The 18,726-nt window shown below is 49.5% G+C and overlaps 3 protein-coding genes across 4 annotated transcripts in view; all 3 read left to right on the forward strand.

Annotated features, from left to right (window-relative positions):
- The window catches only part of PXN (paxillin), a 45,815-nt gene extending 39,418 nt beyond the window's left edge, over window positions 1–6,397 (forward strand). Inside the window, exons 7-12 of one of the 2 annotated variants that reach the window (XM_029222228.1) lie at window positions 869–970; window positions 1,228–1,398; window positions 1,520–1,693; window positions 2,260–2,341; window positions 2,482–2,630; window positions 3,422–6,397. In XM_029222228.1, the coding sequence (XP_029078061.1) occupies window positions 869–970; window positions 1,228–1,398; window positions 1,520–1,693; window positions 2,260–2,341; window positions 2,482–2,630; window positions 3,422–3,688 (945 nt within the window). In that variant the 3' untranslated portion in view covers window positions 3,689–6,397. The remainder of the gene's footprint in view (window positions 1–868; window positions 971–1,227; window positions 1,399–1,519; window positions 1,694–2,259; window positions 2,342–2,481; window positions 2,631–3,421) is intronic. The other variant, XM_029222245.1, reaches the window with a different exon arrangement.
- Window positions 6,398–8,383: 1,986 nt separating this feature from the next.
- On the forward strand, window positions 8,384–12,561 carry RPLP0 (ribosomal protein lateral stalk subunit P0). The gene is made up of 8 exons (XM_029232587.1): window positions 8,384–8,419; window positions 8,673–8,774; window positions 9,742–9,917; window positions 10,030–10,117; window positions 10,247–10,393; window positions 10,488–10,673; window positions 11,531–11,671; window positions 12,326–12,561. The coding sequence occupies exons 2-8, from the start codon at window positions 8,721–8,723 to the stop codon at window positions 12,488–12,490; spliced, it is 957 nt and encodes a 318-aa protein (XP_029088420.1). The 5' UTR covers window positions 8,384–8,419; window positions 8,673–8,720; the 3' UTR covers window positions 12,491–12,561.
- A 1,168-nt stretch (window positions 12,562–13,729) lies between these two features.
- Window positions 13,730–18,726, forward strand: part of GCN1 (GCN1 activator of EIF2AK4) — a 56,547-nt gene continuing 51,550 nt past the window's right edge. The window contains exons 1-2 of the mRNA XM_029225157.1: window positions 13,730–13,747; window positions 18,415–18,517. Of these exons, the coding sequence (XP_029080990.1) occupies window positions 13,730–13,747; window positions 18,415–18,517 (121 nt within the window). The remainder of the gene's footprint in view (window positions 13,748–18,414; window positions 18,518–18,726) is intronic.

The following is an 18,726-nucleotide window of genomic DNA, read 5'->3' on the forward strand; positions in this document are numbered from 1 at the left end:
TCTCCTCCCAGCCCTTTGCTCCAGCATCGCAAAGACGCCTCGGCCAGCAGCTCTTCTCCCCGGCCCAGCCCGCCCACCTCCTCCACCCTGGGGCCCTCGGCTCTTCCTCGAGGTCCCCCCGGGGTCCAGAGTGCTGGGGCGGGGCCACGGGAAGACGGTGTACAGGGCCCCACCCCGCCCACTCCTGCGCCCCACTCTGTGAGGTCCATGGGCTGCCAGACCGACGAGGACCCACTCTTCCCCCCGATGCAGGCAGGCCTCCCGGGGCCCTGACACCAGCCCTACCTGTCCCTGTCCTTATGCTCGAGTGGTGTTCCCACTCTGCACACATACACATCCCCTCTGTTCCTCCATCCACAAGCCCTGCATGGTACCATGGTCCTTCCTGAGACCTGGCCTTGACCCTGGACCCTCGCTTAACCTGATGTCCATGCTCTCACCCCCGAGACGTCAGCTGCCCTCTTTCTTCCTCATGGGGCCTCCCCCCTGCCTGCCCCAGGCTCCATCTGAGGAAGCCATTCCCAGAAGGAAAACCAAAACCTATCCCCCGCCTTCAGCCCCAGACCCAGTACCTGGCGAGGCCTCCTTGCTCTCCGGCCCCATCACCTCCCCTCCCTAAGTCCTGCACCTTTTGGTTGGCTTACCTTTCTCTCCCTCTTCGTCTCTCCCTGGGCCTCTCTCTCGTGGTTGTTTTTCTCTAGACTTTTTCTCCTGATTTTGGTACTGCTAGTAGGGGAAAAAAAAAATCCATCCTTACATTTCATCCTAAAGTCCTTTTTGTGAAATGGTTCGATGACAAGTTCTCCTATTCTTTCTTCCTTAATTAAGTAAAAAGAAATTCTTATTCTTGTTTCCTCCCCTGTCTAAGATCCAGGGCCTGGAACAAAGAGCGGACGGAGAGCTGTGCTGGGCGGCCGGCTGGCCTCCGAACGGCAGCCAGAGCAGCCCTGAAGGGCAGGACGAGGGAGGGGTCAGTGCCAAGGCTGGGGCTTAATGTCCTGCTTGTCATGTGTTCCCAGGGCTCGGTCAGGCCCACCGTGAGCCCCTCTGACACCAGAATGTCTTGCAGATGCCACTCCCACCTTGAGGGCTTCTGAAGCCCCTGGAGGGGCTGCACTTCCTGCCTCCTTCAGCCCGTCTGTCCAGGAGAGGGGAGAGCCCCTGGTGCTGCGAACCTCATCCCCAAGGCCCAGATGTCCTCACCTGCCCTCTCCCCTCTCTCCACAGTTCATGGCCCAGGGGAAGACAGGGAGCAGCTCTCCCCCGGGAGGGCCCTCAAAGCCTGGGAGCCAGCTTGACAGCATGCTGGGGAGCCTGCAGTCTGACCTGAACAAACTGGGGGTCGCCACGGTCGCCAAGGGGGTCTGCGGGGCCTGCAAGAAACCCATCGCGGGGCAGGTGATGATGGGGTGGGTGGGGCAGGGGAGGGAGCGGTAGGTGGGCACTGGACCTTGGCTTCTCTGGGAGGGTGCTTTGTGGCAGACCTGCGTCCTGAACCGTATCCTGCCTCTCTCCTCAGGTCGTGACCGCCATGGGGAAGACGTGGCACCCAGAGCACTTCGTCTGCACCCACTGCCAGGAGGAGATCGGATCCCGGAACTTCTTTGAGCGGGATGGACAGCCCTACTGTGAAAAGGACTATCACAACCTCTTCTCTCCACGCTGCTACTACTGCAACGGGCCCATCCTGGATGTGAGTTCCTGGGTGCAGGTGGTGCCACCTGAGGCTCAGAGAGGTCACATTACGTGGCCGAGCTCACACAGCTTGGAAACTGGGATTCACACTCAGGCCGGATGCACGGCCCGTCCTAATGCACATTAAGCAGCGCTACCTCTCATCCCCGATTCCCTTCTGCTGAGCCTCCCAGAGGTTAGGAGCCCTGCCCAGGTAAATGGAGTGAAGTGAGGGCTCCCTCACTCTCCTGCTGTGTGATGTTAGGGAAATGTCTAGCCTCTCTGAGCCTGAGCCTGAGTTTCTTCCCTTATAAAATGGGAGTCACAATAGAACCTATGATCTCAACTGCACATGAGGATTAAAGGAGACAGAGTGTGCCTGACATATCACATCCTTCAATAAGTCAGAATTCTCAGTGGTATTCAGAGCACAGTTGGGAGAGACCCCCATCTTGGGAGTGTTATACTCTTTCCTTTGCTGGGGCTGGGGGCAGGGTGGAAGGACGGCCTTGCCTCTGGGTCTCAACTGTGGGATCTGTCCAGTGGGGCAGCGCTCAGCTCTGGTCCCACACTTTGCTTTCACAGAAAGTGGTGACAGCCCTTGACCGGACGTGGCACCCCGAGCACTTCTTCTGTGCCCAGTGTGGAGCCTTCTTCGGTCCTGAAGGTACTGAGCGGTACCTTCTCACTCGCTGTCGCCCGGAGCATTGGGGAGGCGGGGGCATGGTGGGAGACCTTGCTGAGGCTGGAGTCAGGGTGGCTCCTCCTCTGGAGGCCTCATCTGCCCCCCACACCCCCCCTCCTCAGGGTTCCACGAGAAAGACGGCAAGGCCTACTGCCGGAAGGATTACTTTGACATGTTCGCCCCCAAGTGTGGCGGCTGTGCCCGAGCCATCCTGGAGAACTACATCTCGGCCCTTAACACCCTGTGGCATCCTGAGTGCTTTGTGTGTCGGGTAAGGGGCCCCCAGCCCTCCTCTGGAGGGGGCCGAGAGCGGGCAGTGGGGAGAGAAGGGCCTACCTCACTGTGCTTTCTGAATCCGATTTACAGGCCCTGTTTGGGGGTATTAATGAGGTGAGAAGGCAGGGGGTACAGTCCTTCAAGTCCAGTAGGTCCTGGGCCAGGGCTCGTACTGAGGCTGGCAGAAACCAAGAGCAAGGTGGTCCTGTGCAGCAGCCCTGAGACGGGTCATGTTTGGGAGAAGGGTGTGTGAGAGCGAAATGAGATAATGCAACCATTTAGCAGCCTCAGCGGAAATGGGCAATGGTTTCCAGACTGCATTCTGGGGGGTAATGTCCCCCAGATGTTATTAGAGATCCAGTAAGTGTCCCCTGATCAAAATAAGTTTGGGAAACTGTTCATTGCCAGACTTCTCAGAGCCTTTAATACCTAAGCGTGCCTTTGGATCTCCAAATGGGAATCTAGGATGCAGAGTTTGACCCTGGAACCCTTTTCTCGACACCAGGGTTTCTGGGCACACCATTAAGCCACCTGCTGAAGTGCCCAGGCGTAAGATCCGTGTCTGAATTCAGGCAGTGCAACTTAGCAGTGGCAAGTCAAGGTCATTGGGAGACTTCAATAAGCGTTTAGCACCACACTTGGCACATAGAGGATGCTCAGCAAGGGAGAATCATTTCGAGTGTGATGACCCTGACTGTCTCCTGCCCATCACCTGGGAGCTGCCTCAGCCCCCAGCCCCAGCCTGAGCCCCCTGCCCCCCCCGCCCCACCCCTCTTCTGTCTCCAGGAATGCTTCACACCATTTGTCAACGGCAGCTTCTTCGAGCACGACGGGCAGCCCTACTGTGAGGTGCACTACCACGAGCGGAGGGGCTCGCTGTGCTCCGGCTGCCAGAAGCCCATCACGGGCCGCTGCATCACCGCCATGGCCAAGAAGTTCCACCCGGAGCACTTTGTCTGTGCCTTCTGCCTCAAGCAGCTCAACAAGGGCACCTTCAAGGAGCAGAACGACAAGCCTTACTGTCAGAACTGCTTCGTCAAGCTCTTCTGCTAGGCGCGCTCATCCCTTCCTCTGCCCCGCTTCCCGGCCCAGCCTCCCAACTGCTACTGTGACCCAGAGGCCTCGCTTAGGGGTGAAGGGGCAAACCCGACTGAAACTGGAACCACGTCCTTGGCTGGTGCAGGATGGCAAGAGGGTCCTGAGGGGTCCCGCCTGCTTTTCTTACCCCCTGCCAGAGCCTCTGGGCCTCCTTCCTCCTCCTGCAGCTCCCCGCAGGCTGCCAGCTCTTCACCCTCCCCAGAGGCAGAGGCTGGAGGGCTCCACCTGTGTCCCCACGAACCCGCCTGGCCAGTCCAGCACCCCACACTGGAGCCATCTCTCACTCATATTTCGGCAGTGGAGCTGGGGGTGGGGGTGGGGAGGGCAGGCAGGGTCACATGGGGGCCTCTTTTCATCCATATCCGCCCCCACAACCTAATTATCCTTGTTTTGAGAGTATTGGGGGACAGCAGCTCCCTCCAGACAATGCCAGCATCCACCCATCCATCCATCCAAGGGCGGAAGTGTCCTAGGGGCCACGGAAGATTCCTTGTGCGCCTCCTGCCCTTCCAGTCTCCCCAGGCCTGGGCAGCTGCCCCCCGACCCCTGTAACTTCTCTGGTTCTACTGAGAATGGCCTCTCCAGCAATAATGTTTTATAATCACTTCCTCCTTCTCCGGGGATGGTGTGAGGCGGGGTTTCACCCCGTGCCTGGACACTGTACCAACTTTGATAGATTTCTACACTGAGGTTTGAATTCATATCGTCTGAGTTACTTTTACCTCTCTATACGAAAATGATTTTGAAGAGATTTTAAAGACGTCTCCTTTTGTACCTTTCCCCCATGTGCACTGCCACTGTCCTGTGTATGCCACGGTGGCTCTGGTATATGGGGTTTGCCTTGTACTGAGGGCTTAGAGGGGGTGAAGCAATTTGTATTTTATTTTTTCTTAGCACAAGCAGGTGAACTGGGAGCAGCTCTGTGACTGCCCTTCTTTAACTTCACAGCTCACAAGGACTGTTTTTTATAAACTGCTGTATTTTGAAACCCCTTCCTTACTATCCAGGCCAGCAAGCTCTTCACTGAAACCGGCCTTAAGGGTGTCTTGCCCTTTGGGGCCTAGAATTCCGAACCTCATCCGTCCTGTTCCTGAGGGAGGAGAAGGGGGAAGTACACTTTGGGGGTGCTGTTTTCTAAGTAAGCCATTAGGAGTGTCCACTCCCCTGTGAACTTTCTGGCAACAAATAGAACATTCTCGGCCTTCTCACTGCTTCTCTGGGGCTCTTCTGCCTCCTCAGGAAAGCTGGTATCTGATTTTGACCATTAGTCTTGTTGATTCCACTGGGTGCATCCCTTCCCCAAATTTCCTGCCCTCCCTGGAGACTGGTGTCCTGGGGAAAAGAGCCCAGGTCGTTGGCTGGGGGCCTGCTAGGATTCTCGGCAAAAGGACAAGATCTCGCTGAAGCAACAGGAAGCCCCCAGAGTGTTCTCCCCCAAGGATGAGATAGGTAGGGCTGGGGTTCTGGGTTAGTGGAACGGGGTCCCAGTGTGGTCTAAAGTGAGGAAGAGCCAGACCACTTCGCTAGCCTCCTAGCAGAGGCTGGGTGTGCTGAGCCTCTCAAGGAGGCTTCCCAGGGAGGGAAGAGGGTCCCTCCTTGGTGGCAGGGCTGAGAGCAGCCCGGGTCTGGGGAGGTCAGCCAGGCCCCGCCACGGGTCTGATGTCTCCACGTCTACCCACAGGCCTTATTGCTCTGTTTACAGTGACCCCTCCCCTAGAGGACCTGGGGTTTCAGAGGTCCACCCTCTGGGTCAATGGTTATTTGATGATTTGATTTTAATTCTTTTTCTCTGTAAACTTATAACCTGGCTTTTCCCCATTTCAATTCCTGTGATTTATGCCAATAAAATTTGCCATTATTTTCACCTGTGCTAGTGCCGTTTCTCTGTGGTCTGGGATTAACAGCTTAGTGCCAGAAAAGATACCAAACCCTCCCCAGGCTCACAAGGACTACAGTTTGGGGGTAAATCATTGAAGTTCACTTAACTTGAGGCCAAAGCCCTGGGGATGGGATCCCTGTCCCACAGGGCAGTTGTGGTCCTCCTGGCTTCCTGCATGGGTCAGGCCCTGCCCACTGCAATTTGCCATGGATTCGCCAAGGGCATCCTTACATGGGCCTGGGGGTGGCCTTAACACTCATGGATGGGGGAAGAGGTTCAGATAGAACCGACGTGCACAAGGTATCCTGTGAATGAGCGCAGAGACAGGGTGTGAACCCAGGGCTTGTCTCTGTCTGTGTTCCTACATTGACCAGACACCACCACTCCCACGTTCTGGCACCACACCTCGGGTGTAAAACCTTCCCAGTTGAAAGTGGCTTCACTTATAGTTGAGGATGGTTCTCGACTTCCCCCTGGTGGTCATGTCTGTGTTTGCATGCTCCCTCGCTCTTGTCAGAGCCAGAACTCCAGTCCTGGGCCCTTGAGAGCTTCCTGGACAGCTTTGTAACTTCATAGTTTTCCTGTTGTTTGGAATGGTCCTCCAAAAGCTGCTTGTTGACTTCTAGTCTGAACCCTGACCCTTTCACAGTAAGCTCAGAAGTGAAAATCACCTTCACCCCTCACCCAAAGATAATATTTCCAGCCCATGTTGGATTTATTTCTATAAATGAACACAGTACACTTCATTGTAATTTGTTTTTTCACTCAATTATACTTTGTATTTAACCATGTCAATAAATAAATATGTGCATCATTTTTAATGGCTTCATGGTATTCCATTATATTGATGTACTCTAATTAGAGACATATTTATATCATTAGAGCCAGGATGTCCTTGGGAAGTTACTATGTGAAAACGTATATACTTGGAAAAGTGCATTTGGAGGGAAACAGCCTTAAGGTTTGGAAGGGACTGTATAGCATAGTGAGGCCCATGGGCTTTGAACTTGCTCCTAGATTTCAGTTCTGAAGCCACCACTTATCAGCTGATGGACTTGGGTGTATTATTTAACCTCTGAATTTTCTTATCAATAAAAGTGAAATACTAATACTGTACCTCCTTGGGGGATTGTTGCAAAGATTAACAGTGGTAATGTGCACAAAGTACTTAGCACAATGCTGAGCATGCAGTTATATCAATACATTGTCACTAAAAAGAGATCTTAGCAGTAATGGACTCCAGCAGTTCTCTATACAGGCTCATCATCAGAGGCACCAGGAGGCTTGAAAACAACATACCAAGGTTTCTAACTTGGTCAAGTGAAAAGGGTGGAGATAAGGAGAACCCCTCCCCACTTCCGACCTAGGATCTAAGCTCATTCATTAAAAACATATTTATTTTATTCTATTTATTTGGTTGTGCCGGGTCTTAGTTGCGGCAGGTGGGCTCCTTAGTTGTGTCTCCAGGGCTCCTTAGTTGTGGCATGTGTGTGGGATCTCGTTCCCTGACCAGAGGTTGAACCCGGGCCCCCCACATTGGGAGCATGGAGTCTTATCCACTGTGCCACCAGGGAAGTCCCAAAAGATATTTATTGATGTAGCACAGTTGTTCAAATAAGTGTTGAATGAAGGTGTAATAAAATAAGTTGACATCTAGTGATTTCCTCCTATATTCCAGGAACTGTGTTGTCTTAAGACATATCGCTCTAGAATGTGAATACTATTATCCCCATTTTACTGATAAGGAAAGGGAAACAGAAGGTCAGCAAGGTGAAATCACTTCCTAAGATGACACAGCTAGCAAGTGGCAGAACAAGGATATGAATCCAAGGTTATCTGTCTGCAAACCCTGCATCCATTTATTCAACAAATATTTATTATAAGCTCACTATGTGCCAGGCACAAGGCAAAAATATCTGGAGAGAGACAACAATGGAACAAATAAATTATATAGTGTGTTACAAGGTGTAAGTGCTGCCAAAAAGATAGAACAGAGGAAGGGGGGAGTGGGAGTGGTTTTGGGGTAATTTTGAATAGGGCAATCAGGGTAGGCCTCCAGCAGGTGATATTTGAGCGAAGACTCGATGGAGGTGTGGATATCGGCAAGAAGGCTTCCAGGAAGAGGTAATAGCTAGTGCAACATCATCCGGCTGGAAGGAAATGAATCAGTAGGCAAATCGGAGATTAGATTATAGGTGTGGAGGTGGGGAACAGATCATGTAGAGCCTTGTAGGCTATTTAAGTTTTAGGCTTTTTACTGAGGGGGAAATGGGGAGCCTTTAAACAGTTCTGAGCAGATGAGGAAATGATCCGACTTAGGTTTTAAAGGATTCCTTTGTTTCGATAGGGAGAAGAACAAACTGCAGAGGAGACAAGAGACCATTCTGTTTCTAAACCATGAGCAATTTTTTTTTCCTTTTGTTTTTTTTATTAGCAATTATTTCTCAGCTCCACGTCATACTCTTTAGTTGCGACTTGACCGGAAGAAACGTGGACTCAGCTGGCAAACTCTAGCGCCTACAAGAGAGCGGCTCCAGCCCAGCAGAGGGAAGCAACTCTGAGAAAGGTCCTCCAACACACAGCAGTGCCCTCCTTTAACTACCTCGTTTAAAGGAAGCTTCCTGTTGGATGGAATGGCACCGATATCATCCAATGGTTGTCTGTATCAATCCGGCTCCTCCAGACAGACGTTGACCCCAGCCAATAGATGGGGGCGCTGTCCGCAGCTTCTAATTGGCTGCTTCGTTCACCTATAAAATATGCAAGCCGGGGAGCGGCCCTTCTCTCGTCAGGCGTCCTCGAGTGAGGTTTGTTTGTACCCTGCAGTCTCGCCCGGGACTGGCGGCGGGGAGGATGCGGTTCTTCGGGGGTTCTTTAGGGGGGCGCTTCGGGACTGCAGGGTCTGGGCCGCGGGCAGGGTCTGGGCCGCGGCGGCGGCAAATGCAGCCCCGGGGCGGCGGGCGCCCGCGCGTGGTCTGCTCCACGTGTGCCTTGGGCTTGGAGCCCGCCATGTCTTGGGGACTTGTGTCGGGGTGTCTTGAGCTCCCTTTTTCTCTTCAGTGACATCGTCTTTAAACCCTGCGTGGCAATCCCTGACGCACCGCAGTGATGCCCAGGGAAGACAGGGCGACCTGGAAGTCCAATTACTTCCTTAAGATCATCGTAAGTGCGGGGTGGGTCCCAGCCGCCCACCGTGCTGCTTCAGCCCCGGGTACTAACGGAGACAATCAGCAGCCATGTGCTGAGTGCCTGCTACCACATTAGGTCGTTTTAGGCAAATCTCATTTAATCTTCCCAATTTCCCGAGATGCGCGCCCTTCCTCCTCCCTTTGTTGCAGGTAAATAGGCTCAGGCACGTTAAGTGGCTCCTAGGGTAACAGCGTTAACGCCCAGGTCTGTCGGCTTCCAAATAGCGCTCATCGTACTTTACTCCCCTGCCTCCTTGTTTGGGAAGGTCTGAGGCAATGAGTGACTCAATATAAAGTCAAGTTGTTGCATATTCAGGTCCTATTAGTCAAGAAACTAAACTTTAAGTGAATGCTTTCTCTTGGATGGCCTTGAGTTGGGTCTTCCCCGCCTAGAAATGCTAACCATGCTGCTCTTCAGGCATTAGGATGCGTTGTAGAGTTTAGTCCATTGTATTCTTCCCCATTTATTCAGGGTTTCAGACTCACAAAAAACTTAAAAGAATTGTAAAATCATATACTCACAACTTAGGTCCTACAAGCAATATTTTACTGTATTTGCTTTATGTTGTATTTTGAATAATTTAAATCTAACCTTACTTGGAAGAGTATTTTTTTTGTATTAATGCAGCTGATTTGGTGAAACAGAAACATGCTTCATGGTTGGGAAAAATTAAAAATGAAAGTTACAAGTAAAATTTTTTGATTGAATGTAGAAACATAATTTTTACCATTCATACTCAGCAAGCAAATCTTTGAAAATGTAGCGTTGTTTTAACTCGGGCAGCTGGCAGTAAGAGGAATTGTCCCAGTCTTTGAGACATTTCAAAAACATAGAAGAAAGGGAGTGAGATGGAAACCAGTTATTGTGGGATTTGGTTTCTATTAATCTCTTCCTTCTTTTGTCCTGTGAAACGTTGCTTGTTTATGGCTTGTTTCTGTAGCAACTTCTGGATGATTATCCGAAATGCTTCATTGTGGGAGCAGACAATGTGGGCTCCAAGCAGATGCAGCAGATCCGCATGTCTCTCCGAGGGAAGGCCGTGGTACTGATGGGCAAAAATACAATGATGCGCAAGGCCATCCGAGGGCATCTGGAAAACAACCCAGCTTTGGAGAAGTCAGTTCATCCTCCTGGGCATCTTTATCCGCCCTTCTCAGTGTCCTCCTCCCTTTTCCTGGAGAAGAACGGTACTGAAAAGTGACTGTCTCCCATAAACTTCTCTTTGCAGACTGTTGCCTCACATCCGGGGGAACGTGGGCTTTGTGTTCACCAAGGAGGACCTCACTGAGATCAGGGACATGCTGCTGGCCAATAAGGTAAGGGGAGAATCAGGTCGGTTGGAGAGACCTTACTAATTTTGGCTCCTTAAAAGCAACAAAACTGACCGTTCTCAGGTTGTGTCTGTGGAGAGAAGACTTCTCACAGTTTCTCATTTTTTTGTTCAGGTGCCAGCTGCCGCCCGTGCTGGTGCCATAGCCCCATGCGAAGTCACTGTGCCTGCCCAGAACACTGGTCTGGGGCCTGAGAAGACCTCCTTCTTCCAGGCTTTAGGCATCACCACTAAAATCTCCAGGGGCACCATCGAAATCCTGGTGAGTGGACCTGGCTTGCCAGTGCTAGCCGGGCTCGGTTGCTGCCAACCTGCTGCATGTCCAGGTGTTAACTGCCAGCTCCCTTGTTCTTCAGAGTGATGTGCAGCTGATCAAGACTGGAGACAAAGTGGGAGCCAGTGAAGCCACGTTGCTGAACATGCTGAACATCTCCCCCTTCTCCTTTGGGCTGGTCATCCAGCAGGTGTTTGACAGTGGCAGCATCTACAACCCTGAAGTACTTGACATCACAGAGGAAACTCTGCATTCTCGCTTCCTGGAGGTACACGCTGTCCATTCCAGGCTCTTCTTGCATTAATAGTTGAGAGCGTGTCTAGCTTCAGACTGAATCCTGGCCATGCAGCTGACTAGCAGTGTAATAATCAGGGACAGTTGTTTAATCTGTACCTCAGTTTCCTTGTCTGTAAATGGCAATAACAATATAAGATTGTTGAAGGATCTAATGAATTTATGAATGTAAAGCCTTAGAACAGTGCTGGGCACATGGTAAGGGCTGTTATTCTAGGGCGTGCAGTAAGATGTGAGATTTTGAGTAGTGTCAGTGAGTCAAAAGAGGAATGAGAAGATGAGATAGTTAATACATCAGTGTTGCCAAGTACCCTGTCTTGGGAAGATGGACTCTTTCAGGGACTGTTATTGCTTAGTTTTTGCCACTAATATATCCTCTAGTTAACAAATAAGGTGGTAGGAGATATAATTCCTTTTTTATTGGATGAATGGAACATTGCAATTATACATACTCTTAACTCCAGTTACTTTTGGAAATCTCACTAGTGAATGAAATTCACATCTGGAACTAATTTAATGTTTTTCTCTCTTGGAATGCAATGGTTATGTTAATAGTTTATATTTTCACAAGATGGTGGCTTTTGAAGTAAATGCCACCATCGTGGTATAGGGAACGCCCGTGTTGAGAATAACAGCAAAAAGCATTTATAAATTACTGGGTCTGAATTCCCCTGCCAGAAGCATTTGGTGTGAGGTGAAGTGTCCTGTGTGAGACTAATATACTAATCTAGCAAGTCTTGTTTGCTGTCGAGCTTTGCTTGGACTCAACAGCAAAGACCTCACACCTGAAGTGTGATTTTTTTTTTCTTTTTTTTTTCCTTCCTTCCACAGGGTGTCCGCAATGTTGCCAGCATATGTCTGCAGATTGGTTACCCAACTGTTGCATCTGTACCCCATTCTATCATCAGTGGGTACAAGCGGGTCCTGGCTTTGTCTGTGGAGACTGAGTACACCTTCCCACTTGCTGAAAAGGTATAAAAAAAATCCACCAGGACCACAGCAGACCTGACAGTTATTAGCAAGAGGATAAAGAGTTGCCTGTTAGTGTTTTCATAATAGTGTTTTATGTAGCAGATACATTTTTAAGAGTATAGAAACTCTAGGGGGACTCGTTCCAGGGCTCCCCACGGACACCAAATCCATGGGTGCTCAAGTCCCTTGTATAAAATGGTGTTATGTTAAATAATATTTCTAGGTTACTTACAATACCTAATACAATGTGAATGCTATGTAAATGGTTGTAAATACAATGTAAATAATTGCCCCCGTGCAGAAAATTCAGGTTTTCCTTTTCGGAAATTTTTTCCTTTTTTTGATCAGCAGTTGGTTCAATCTGTGAATGTGAAACCTCTGGATACAGAGGGCCAACTGTATACTTGAGGTTGGGAGGCAGGGGAGGCGTGTTCGTGACTTTAGAAATTACAAGAGACTTAAAGGGGGCTTAGTTAACAGATAAGAGCTGGGCCTAAGATCACCAGGCTATACCCAAGCTCACTTCCAGAATAAGATTTCACTGATACGGAAATTGGTCCTTAAAACTTTTGAGCTCTGCAGAGGCTGAAGGGTTGTGGATAGTAGGGGGTGTAGATGGACTATTTTGACTATGAACTTTTCCCCTTGCTTTAGGTCAAGGCCTTCTTGGCTGATCCATCTGCATTTGTGGCTGCTGCCCCCGTGGCAGCTGCCAGCACTGCTGCTCCTGCTGCTGCTGCCGCAGCCCCAGCCAAGGTTGAAGCAAAGGAAGAGTCGGAGGAGTCGGACGAGGACATGGGATTTGGTCTCTTTGACTAATCACCAAAAAGCAGCCAACTCAGCCGGCTTTATTTGTGAAACAAGGAAATAAAGGCTTACTTCTCTTACAAGTCTCTGGATTTTTCATTTTGTGCATTTTGAGGTTATAGTTCTGTGTGCTAGAAACTGAAGCCATGGTAAAATCATAGACCTTTATTTGGAGTTGACATTTGGTGTCCTCTTTGTAAGTGAAGGACTGCTCTCCTAGCATCCTGTACTTTTTGTGGACCCAGCTTTAACTGTATTCTTATTAAATGGAATTGATTCCATGACCATCAGGCCACTATCCTGGGTCACTCCAAGATACTTTGAGTAGGTGTCATATTGAGATAAGCACTGGATGAGTGCTGCCAGGGTTTTTCAAACTGGGTGGTGATGTGATTAATGATGAGTTTAGTGGTGACCGTTATTTAAGGAGATAGAACAGCTGATGCTGTAGGTGTTGTGAATCTTAGGTTTCACTTATCGATTTGCACTGGGTCACCCAGTAATGTGCTAGTTGTAACCAGGACTCAAAAAAGTTTTGAAAGCCGTTGCTAACAGGGACGACAACTGAGCTGTGCAGACCGTATTTGAACTAGTTACAGAGTTGGCAGGTCTGCATGCTGAATAAAACTTAAGCAACTCTGGACCATGAGGCCCACTACCTGCAGCCTCCCACCCTGTGACCTTGTCTTAAGGAGCTGTCCCCAGGCAGGGTTTTCTCTCAGCTCCAGAGTCCTCCCCTGACTGCCAGGTATACCCCTGTTTTTAAACCCTCACATTGTCCACCGCTGGGGTACAAACTCTTAATAGGATAAGACACGAGTTGGCTGCCTGCCTTTTAGCGAGCTCAGTTCCTGTTATCAAGGGAACTCCTCTAGGAAGCATCTAGGACACACTTCTGTAAAATGGTCTTCACGCAGGAGAGGCTCACACGGGGGTGTCTGGGCCGGACCTGCGCACTCGTGGGTCGATGGCTGCAGGGCGGTCTCACCGCGTTACAAACCCTCAGGGACCCCCGTCTCCCACGAGGCCGGGCTGAGAAAGGCCCTGGGGAGGAGGCCTTGATAGTCCCAGGCGCTCACCCCGGTACCCAGTCCAGTTTCCCGCCTCGAAGCCCAGGCTGCCGCGGCCGCCATCCCGCCCGGGGGCGCCAGGCCCCGGGCCCCAACACTATCCCGGCCTCGCTCTGCGGTGTGGGCCCGCGCGGTGACCCGGAAGCGCTCCGGAAGCGGTTCCGGAGTCGGCGCCGGCAGGATGGCGGCGGACACGCAGGTGAGGCGGGCGGCTGCGAGGCCAACGCGGCCAGCGACGGGGCGCGGACGGCGGCGGTCGGGCCGGACCGCTAGTGCCGCTGGCGTAAGGGGCCGGGGGCCGGCGGCTGCGGAGGGCGCGGTCCAGGGGCCGCTTTGGGCCGGTCCCTCCCGGACCCGGCTTCGTCCCGGCTCCCGGCCCGGGTGGCGCGGACCGGCCGCGGGCTCGAGGAATCAGGGACTCCGGCCTCGGCGGCTGGAACCTGTCGGGCCCTCCCCGGTTCCGGAGTTGCCGAAGTTCCTCTTTCAAGGAGTCTGTGATCCATTTCTCCGAAGCCCTCCAGCAGTGAGCCCCGGCCAACGCCAACTCCCTCTTAAACTTTGTGTTCAGCAAATATTTCTCAAGCACCTACTATGTGCAGGGATTTATAGCATATTCTTTGGATTCATACAGATCTGAGTTGGAGTCTTGGTCAGTTTCAGTTTCTCTGAGACGCTGGGCAAGTTTCTTATTAACCCTGCCAATTCTCAGTCTTTTCATCCATAAAATGGGGCTAAACTAGTACCTGTCGTGTAGGGTTGTTGTGAGAAGTCAGTGAAATAAAGTAGGACTCCATATATGTTGATGGTTGTTATTAGGTGCAGCGTTAGATAAAAGAACTGTCACAATTCAGGAATAGTCTTGTCACCCTGAGTGTTATTACCTGTGAAGTGCCTCATAGTTAAGGGAAGAGCTGGGGAAGACGTTTTTCCTCCATCCCATCCTCCTTTTAGTCGTGTTTTAGGGTGAAAAGACAATATTATGGGAAAAGGAAATGGGTTTCTAAAGGACAGCATAGCTCACTTGGGTATCAGGGTGAGGAGATTAATTGATTTTGGTAGGGAGGCCCTGAGGCCAGAGAGTGACTCCTTAACCTGAGCATTCAAAAGATGCGAACCGGACTTCCCTGGTGGCACAGTGGTTGCGAATCCGCCTGCCGATGCAAGGGACACGGGTTCGTGCCCCGGTCCGGGAAGATCCCACATGCCGCGGAGCGGCTGGGCCCGTGAGCCATGGCCGCTGAGCCTGCGCGTCCGGAGCCTGTGAGGGGCCGTGACGGTGAGAGGCCCGCGTACCGCAAACAAAACAAAACAAAACAAAGATGCGAATTGCGAGCAAGGGAAGGGCTGGTAGTTTTTTTTTTTAATATTTATTTATTTAGGCGGCGCCGGGTTTTAGTTTCGGCATGTGGACTTCTTAGTTGCGGCTCGCATGTGGGGACCTAGTTCCCGACTAGGGAACGAACCCGGGCCCCCTGCATTGGGAGCGTAGTCTTACCCACTGGACCACCAGGGAAGTCCCAGGGGCTGGTAATTTGTTCCAAGTTTGTTATAGTGAATCCTGGAAAGAAAAGCATAGTCTCCTGGGTATTTTGAAAAGGGTTGGGAGAATACACGCTGACTGTGTAACATTAAAACTCAAATGCAAAAAAAAAATCTCTCCAGTGCTGTGTTGTTCAGTATGGTAGCTAGTTAATTAATAGCCAAGTGGCTACTTAAGTTAGTTAAAATTAAATGAAATTAAAAATTCAGTTATTCGTTTGCACTAGCCACATTTCAGTGCACCGGTAGCCATATGGGGCTGGTGACTACTGCATTGTACAGTGCAAAAGAACATTTCCATCAACACAGAAAGTTCTACTGGACGGTGCTCCTCTAGAGAGAAACCTGTGAACATTTAAGCTCTTTGCATCTGATCTCACCAGCAAATGACTTCTCTGAAGGATCTTCCTCAGTTTTATTATGACAGGATCCCAAGTGGGTAACATTCATTTTCTGATTAAGAAAAAGAAGAGCTTTGAACCTGAAACGCTCTTTCATCTTTGGGGGAGAAACTATAGCCAGGAATTTAATATTAGCATGGAAAAACAGCTATGTGAGAATTTTAGGTAAAGGGTGGATTATATATATGCATCTATTCTTGCTATCTCCTCCAGCGTCACTAAAACTAGTAAAGAGTTGGAAAAGAAAATGAGAATTGGAAGAATGGGGAGCAGACAATAGCAGCAAACTTTTGGAAGCTAGAAAGTGATAAGTGGTAAAGGGTTCAGCAGACCCAAGGGAAATGAATCCTAAGCCAAGTTAAGAAAGCTGAGAACCAACCTGATTTACGTTGCAGAATCTCTGACAGCTGGGAATTGGTGGTATCAGCTAACCTCTGGAAGTGAGGGTGAGTGGGGAGGGGCTCAGTTAGGAGGATTGGTTGAAAGCCCTTTTCAGATGCAGTCAGAGCCCCAGCTTTCTTTCTCCATCTTGGCAAAAGCCTGAAAGTTTTCTCTCTGGAGAAAACTTGTTTTGTGTAAAACAGGACCGCACAAAAGTGTGGGAGGTCCAATATCCACGGAAATCATCAACAAAATAATTCAGCATACTTTCTGCGAACGGAAGCATGTGTTTTCAGATCAAAAATGCTCAGTACAATGGATGAAAACAGACTCACAACAAAGCACATTAATGTGAAATTTTAGAACCTTGGACACAAAAAGAAGATCTTAGAAATTTCCAGGGGGGAAAATCAGGTCTCAGACAAAGGATCAAGAACCAGAATGGCATTGGGTTTCCCAGCAGTAATGAAAGCTAGAACTCAGTGAAGAAAGGTCTTCAGTATTCTGGGAAAACTTCAACCTAGAATTCTGTACCCAGACAAACTTCAGGTAGGAGGCCAAAACATTTTCAAACTTGCAAGGACTTCACGAGGATGTACTTTACCCAAACACAAGAAAGAGTACATTTTCAGGGTGATAGAGTCCCAGCTGTAGGAGATCACCCACCAGATTGGGGCAGGTCGGAAAGCACTGGGAGAGGCTTCTTCAGGAAAATGGAATTTGGTAGAATACCTGGTCTGCCTAAATGTATTGAGATTTAGACAAGTGGCAGAAAGTTTGGGATTGAATTATTAATTAGAGCAGATAAAACAAGGCAAACTGAGGTGAGGAGGGAATGGGCACTGGGAGCCTTTATTTAACTCCAGGGTTAATTTTAGAAAAGCTGTGCAAGAGAGTAAACAGTTTATTAAATGGAAATTGAATACCATTTGCATATAACGTAAACACTGAATTGCTGGGCTAACCCATATTATGAAACAAAGGAATTGTGTCAGGGATATGGGGAGGGTCTCTGGTGGGGTTGAAGAGGGAGAGAGGTCTTTGGTAGAAAGGCAGAAGTAGCAGCACAAGCAAATTATTTAGAGATATGGCGATAACTACCGAAATAATCAGCCAATATTGGTGAAAGAGATTGTCCTTGTGTGTGAGGGCATGTGACTGATTTTTGGAGCAAACCTCCCAGAACTTTTTGACCCTTTAATTATATACGTGAATGACTATAAAAACAAGAGACAATATTAAAACAAATAATTTGTGTAGAAGACAGTTTTGGACATGATTTTATTCATTGCTAATAGAATTATAGCAGGGATTTATCTGTAAGAAGAACTCGGTATTATTTTCTCTCTCTATGCACCCTTGAGTCTTATTCTACTAATAAGGCCTGTCCGTGAAATACCCTCAAAAGAAAAAGAGGGCGGGTGTTACCCACTTGGGTCTTATTATGCCCTGCTCAACTGCTCATGTATCCACAACCTGCCTGCTTTGTAGCCTGTAGAATATGGTTCAGGAGCCAGATTTTCAGGAATATTTGCAAACTGCCCCTCTTTCTAGGTCTTATGCTTATGTCCCTGTGCAGGGGATGCAGTTGTGGTAACATGGATGGTGGTTGAAAGCTAAGGACTTGTTAGCATCAGTTTTTAGACCTGTTGGTTTCAGGTTTAGTTTCAGAAATGCAGGTGCTGTGGCTCACAGGTCCAGTCTGAGCAGTGGCTTCCTCTCTGGGAGTTGGTTTCTTCATCACCTGTGAAATGGGGATATGGTGCCTGTCTGGAAGGCTTGCTGGTAGTAGTAGCTGATTTTGTGCTCGGGATGAGAGGTAAATGCTCTACATACACTATCTCATTTAGTCTCTGTTTAACACTCATGAGGTAGGCGCTGTTGCCTGTATAGATGGGGAATCAGAGGGTCAAGGAAATGATATAATTTGACTGAGTTTCCACAGCTGGTAGGAGGCAGAGCTGGGATTCAATTTCTTGACCTTTTACCCGCTAGCCAACTGTGTTTATGAGTTGCCAGGATACTCCTTCATATGGGAGGTTTAAAAGAGATAATATAAAGGGAACATACCTGGCATTTAGTAGGCCCTCCCTAGATTTTGCATAGTTTGGAAGGGATATTTTCTGTCCTGAGGTCTTTGCCTTTGACCTTCACTCTTTTTGTCCACGTTTAAATGAGGTATACTGAGTGGCTGACTGGTTGGGTTAAAAGCAGTACATCTCACTCAACTGGGGGTGATTGTGTCCCCCAGGAGATGTTTGACAATGTCTGGAAACAGTTGGGGTTGCCGCAGCTGTGGTGGGAGGATGGGGTGCTGCTACTGGTGTCCATTGGGTAGAGGCCAGAAACGCTGCTCAAAATCCTACGATGTATAAAGGCAGCCCCCAAAGTCAGGAGTGTGGAGGTTGAGAAACCCTGGGTTAGAGAGAGCTTCACTGAGTTCTGCACCTCCCACAGCTTGCTCGCTCTCTCTGTTTCCCCCCCCCCCCCCCGGCAATGTTTTGTACTTTGCTGAAATTTTTCTCTGTGGGCTTGGTCTTCACAGGTTTCTGAGACACTAAAGCGTTTTGCAGGGAAGGTGACAACAGCCAGTGTGAAGGAAAGGAGAGAGATCCTCAGTGAGCTGGGGAAATGTGTTGCTGGAAAAGGTATTTTTTTTTCATTTCATTGATTTCATTTCAAACTAAGTTGGGTTCTCTGTTTAGAACCATGGCCGCCTTTTCACCTCACAGCAACTTCTGTCTTCACTGTCAGTATTTGCTTGTTATAATCTGCACTGAAGCAGTTGGGTTGGTGGAGAGTTTATCCTTCTAGGCGCCAAACCTTTTTACCAGTTTTAACCATTTTGATTGGAAAT

This window comes from Monodon monoceros, unplaced genomic scaffold, assembly GCF_005190385.1.
Source record: "Monodon monoceros isolate NGI ecotype Baffin Bay Population unplaced genomic scaffold, NGI_Narwhal_1 Super_Scaffold_1, whole genome shotgun sequence".
Taxonomy (NCBI): Eukaryota; Metazoa; Chordata; class Mammalia; order Artiodactyla; family Monodontidae; genus Monodon; species Monodon monoceros.

Coding starts and splice junctions, on each gene's coding strand:
- RPLP0 (XM_029232587.1), top strand. CDS start 8,721: ATGCCCAGGGAAGACAGGGCGACCTGGAAGTCCAATTACTTCCTTAAG. Junction 10,118..10,246: donor ACATGCTGCTGGCCAATAAG/GTAAGGGGAGAA, acceptor TTTTTTGTTCAG/GTGCCAGCTGCCGCCCGTGC. Junction 10,674..11,530: donor TGCATTCTCGCTTCCTGGAG/GTACACGCTGTC, acceptor TTCCTTCCACAG/GGTGTCCGCAATGTTGCCAG.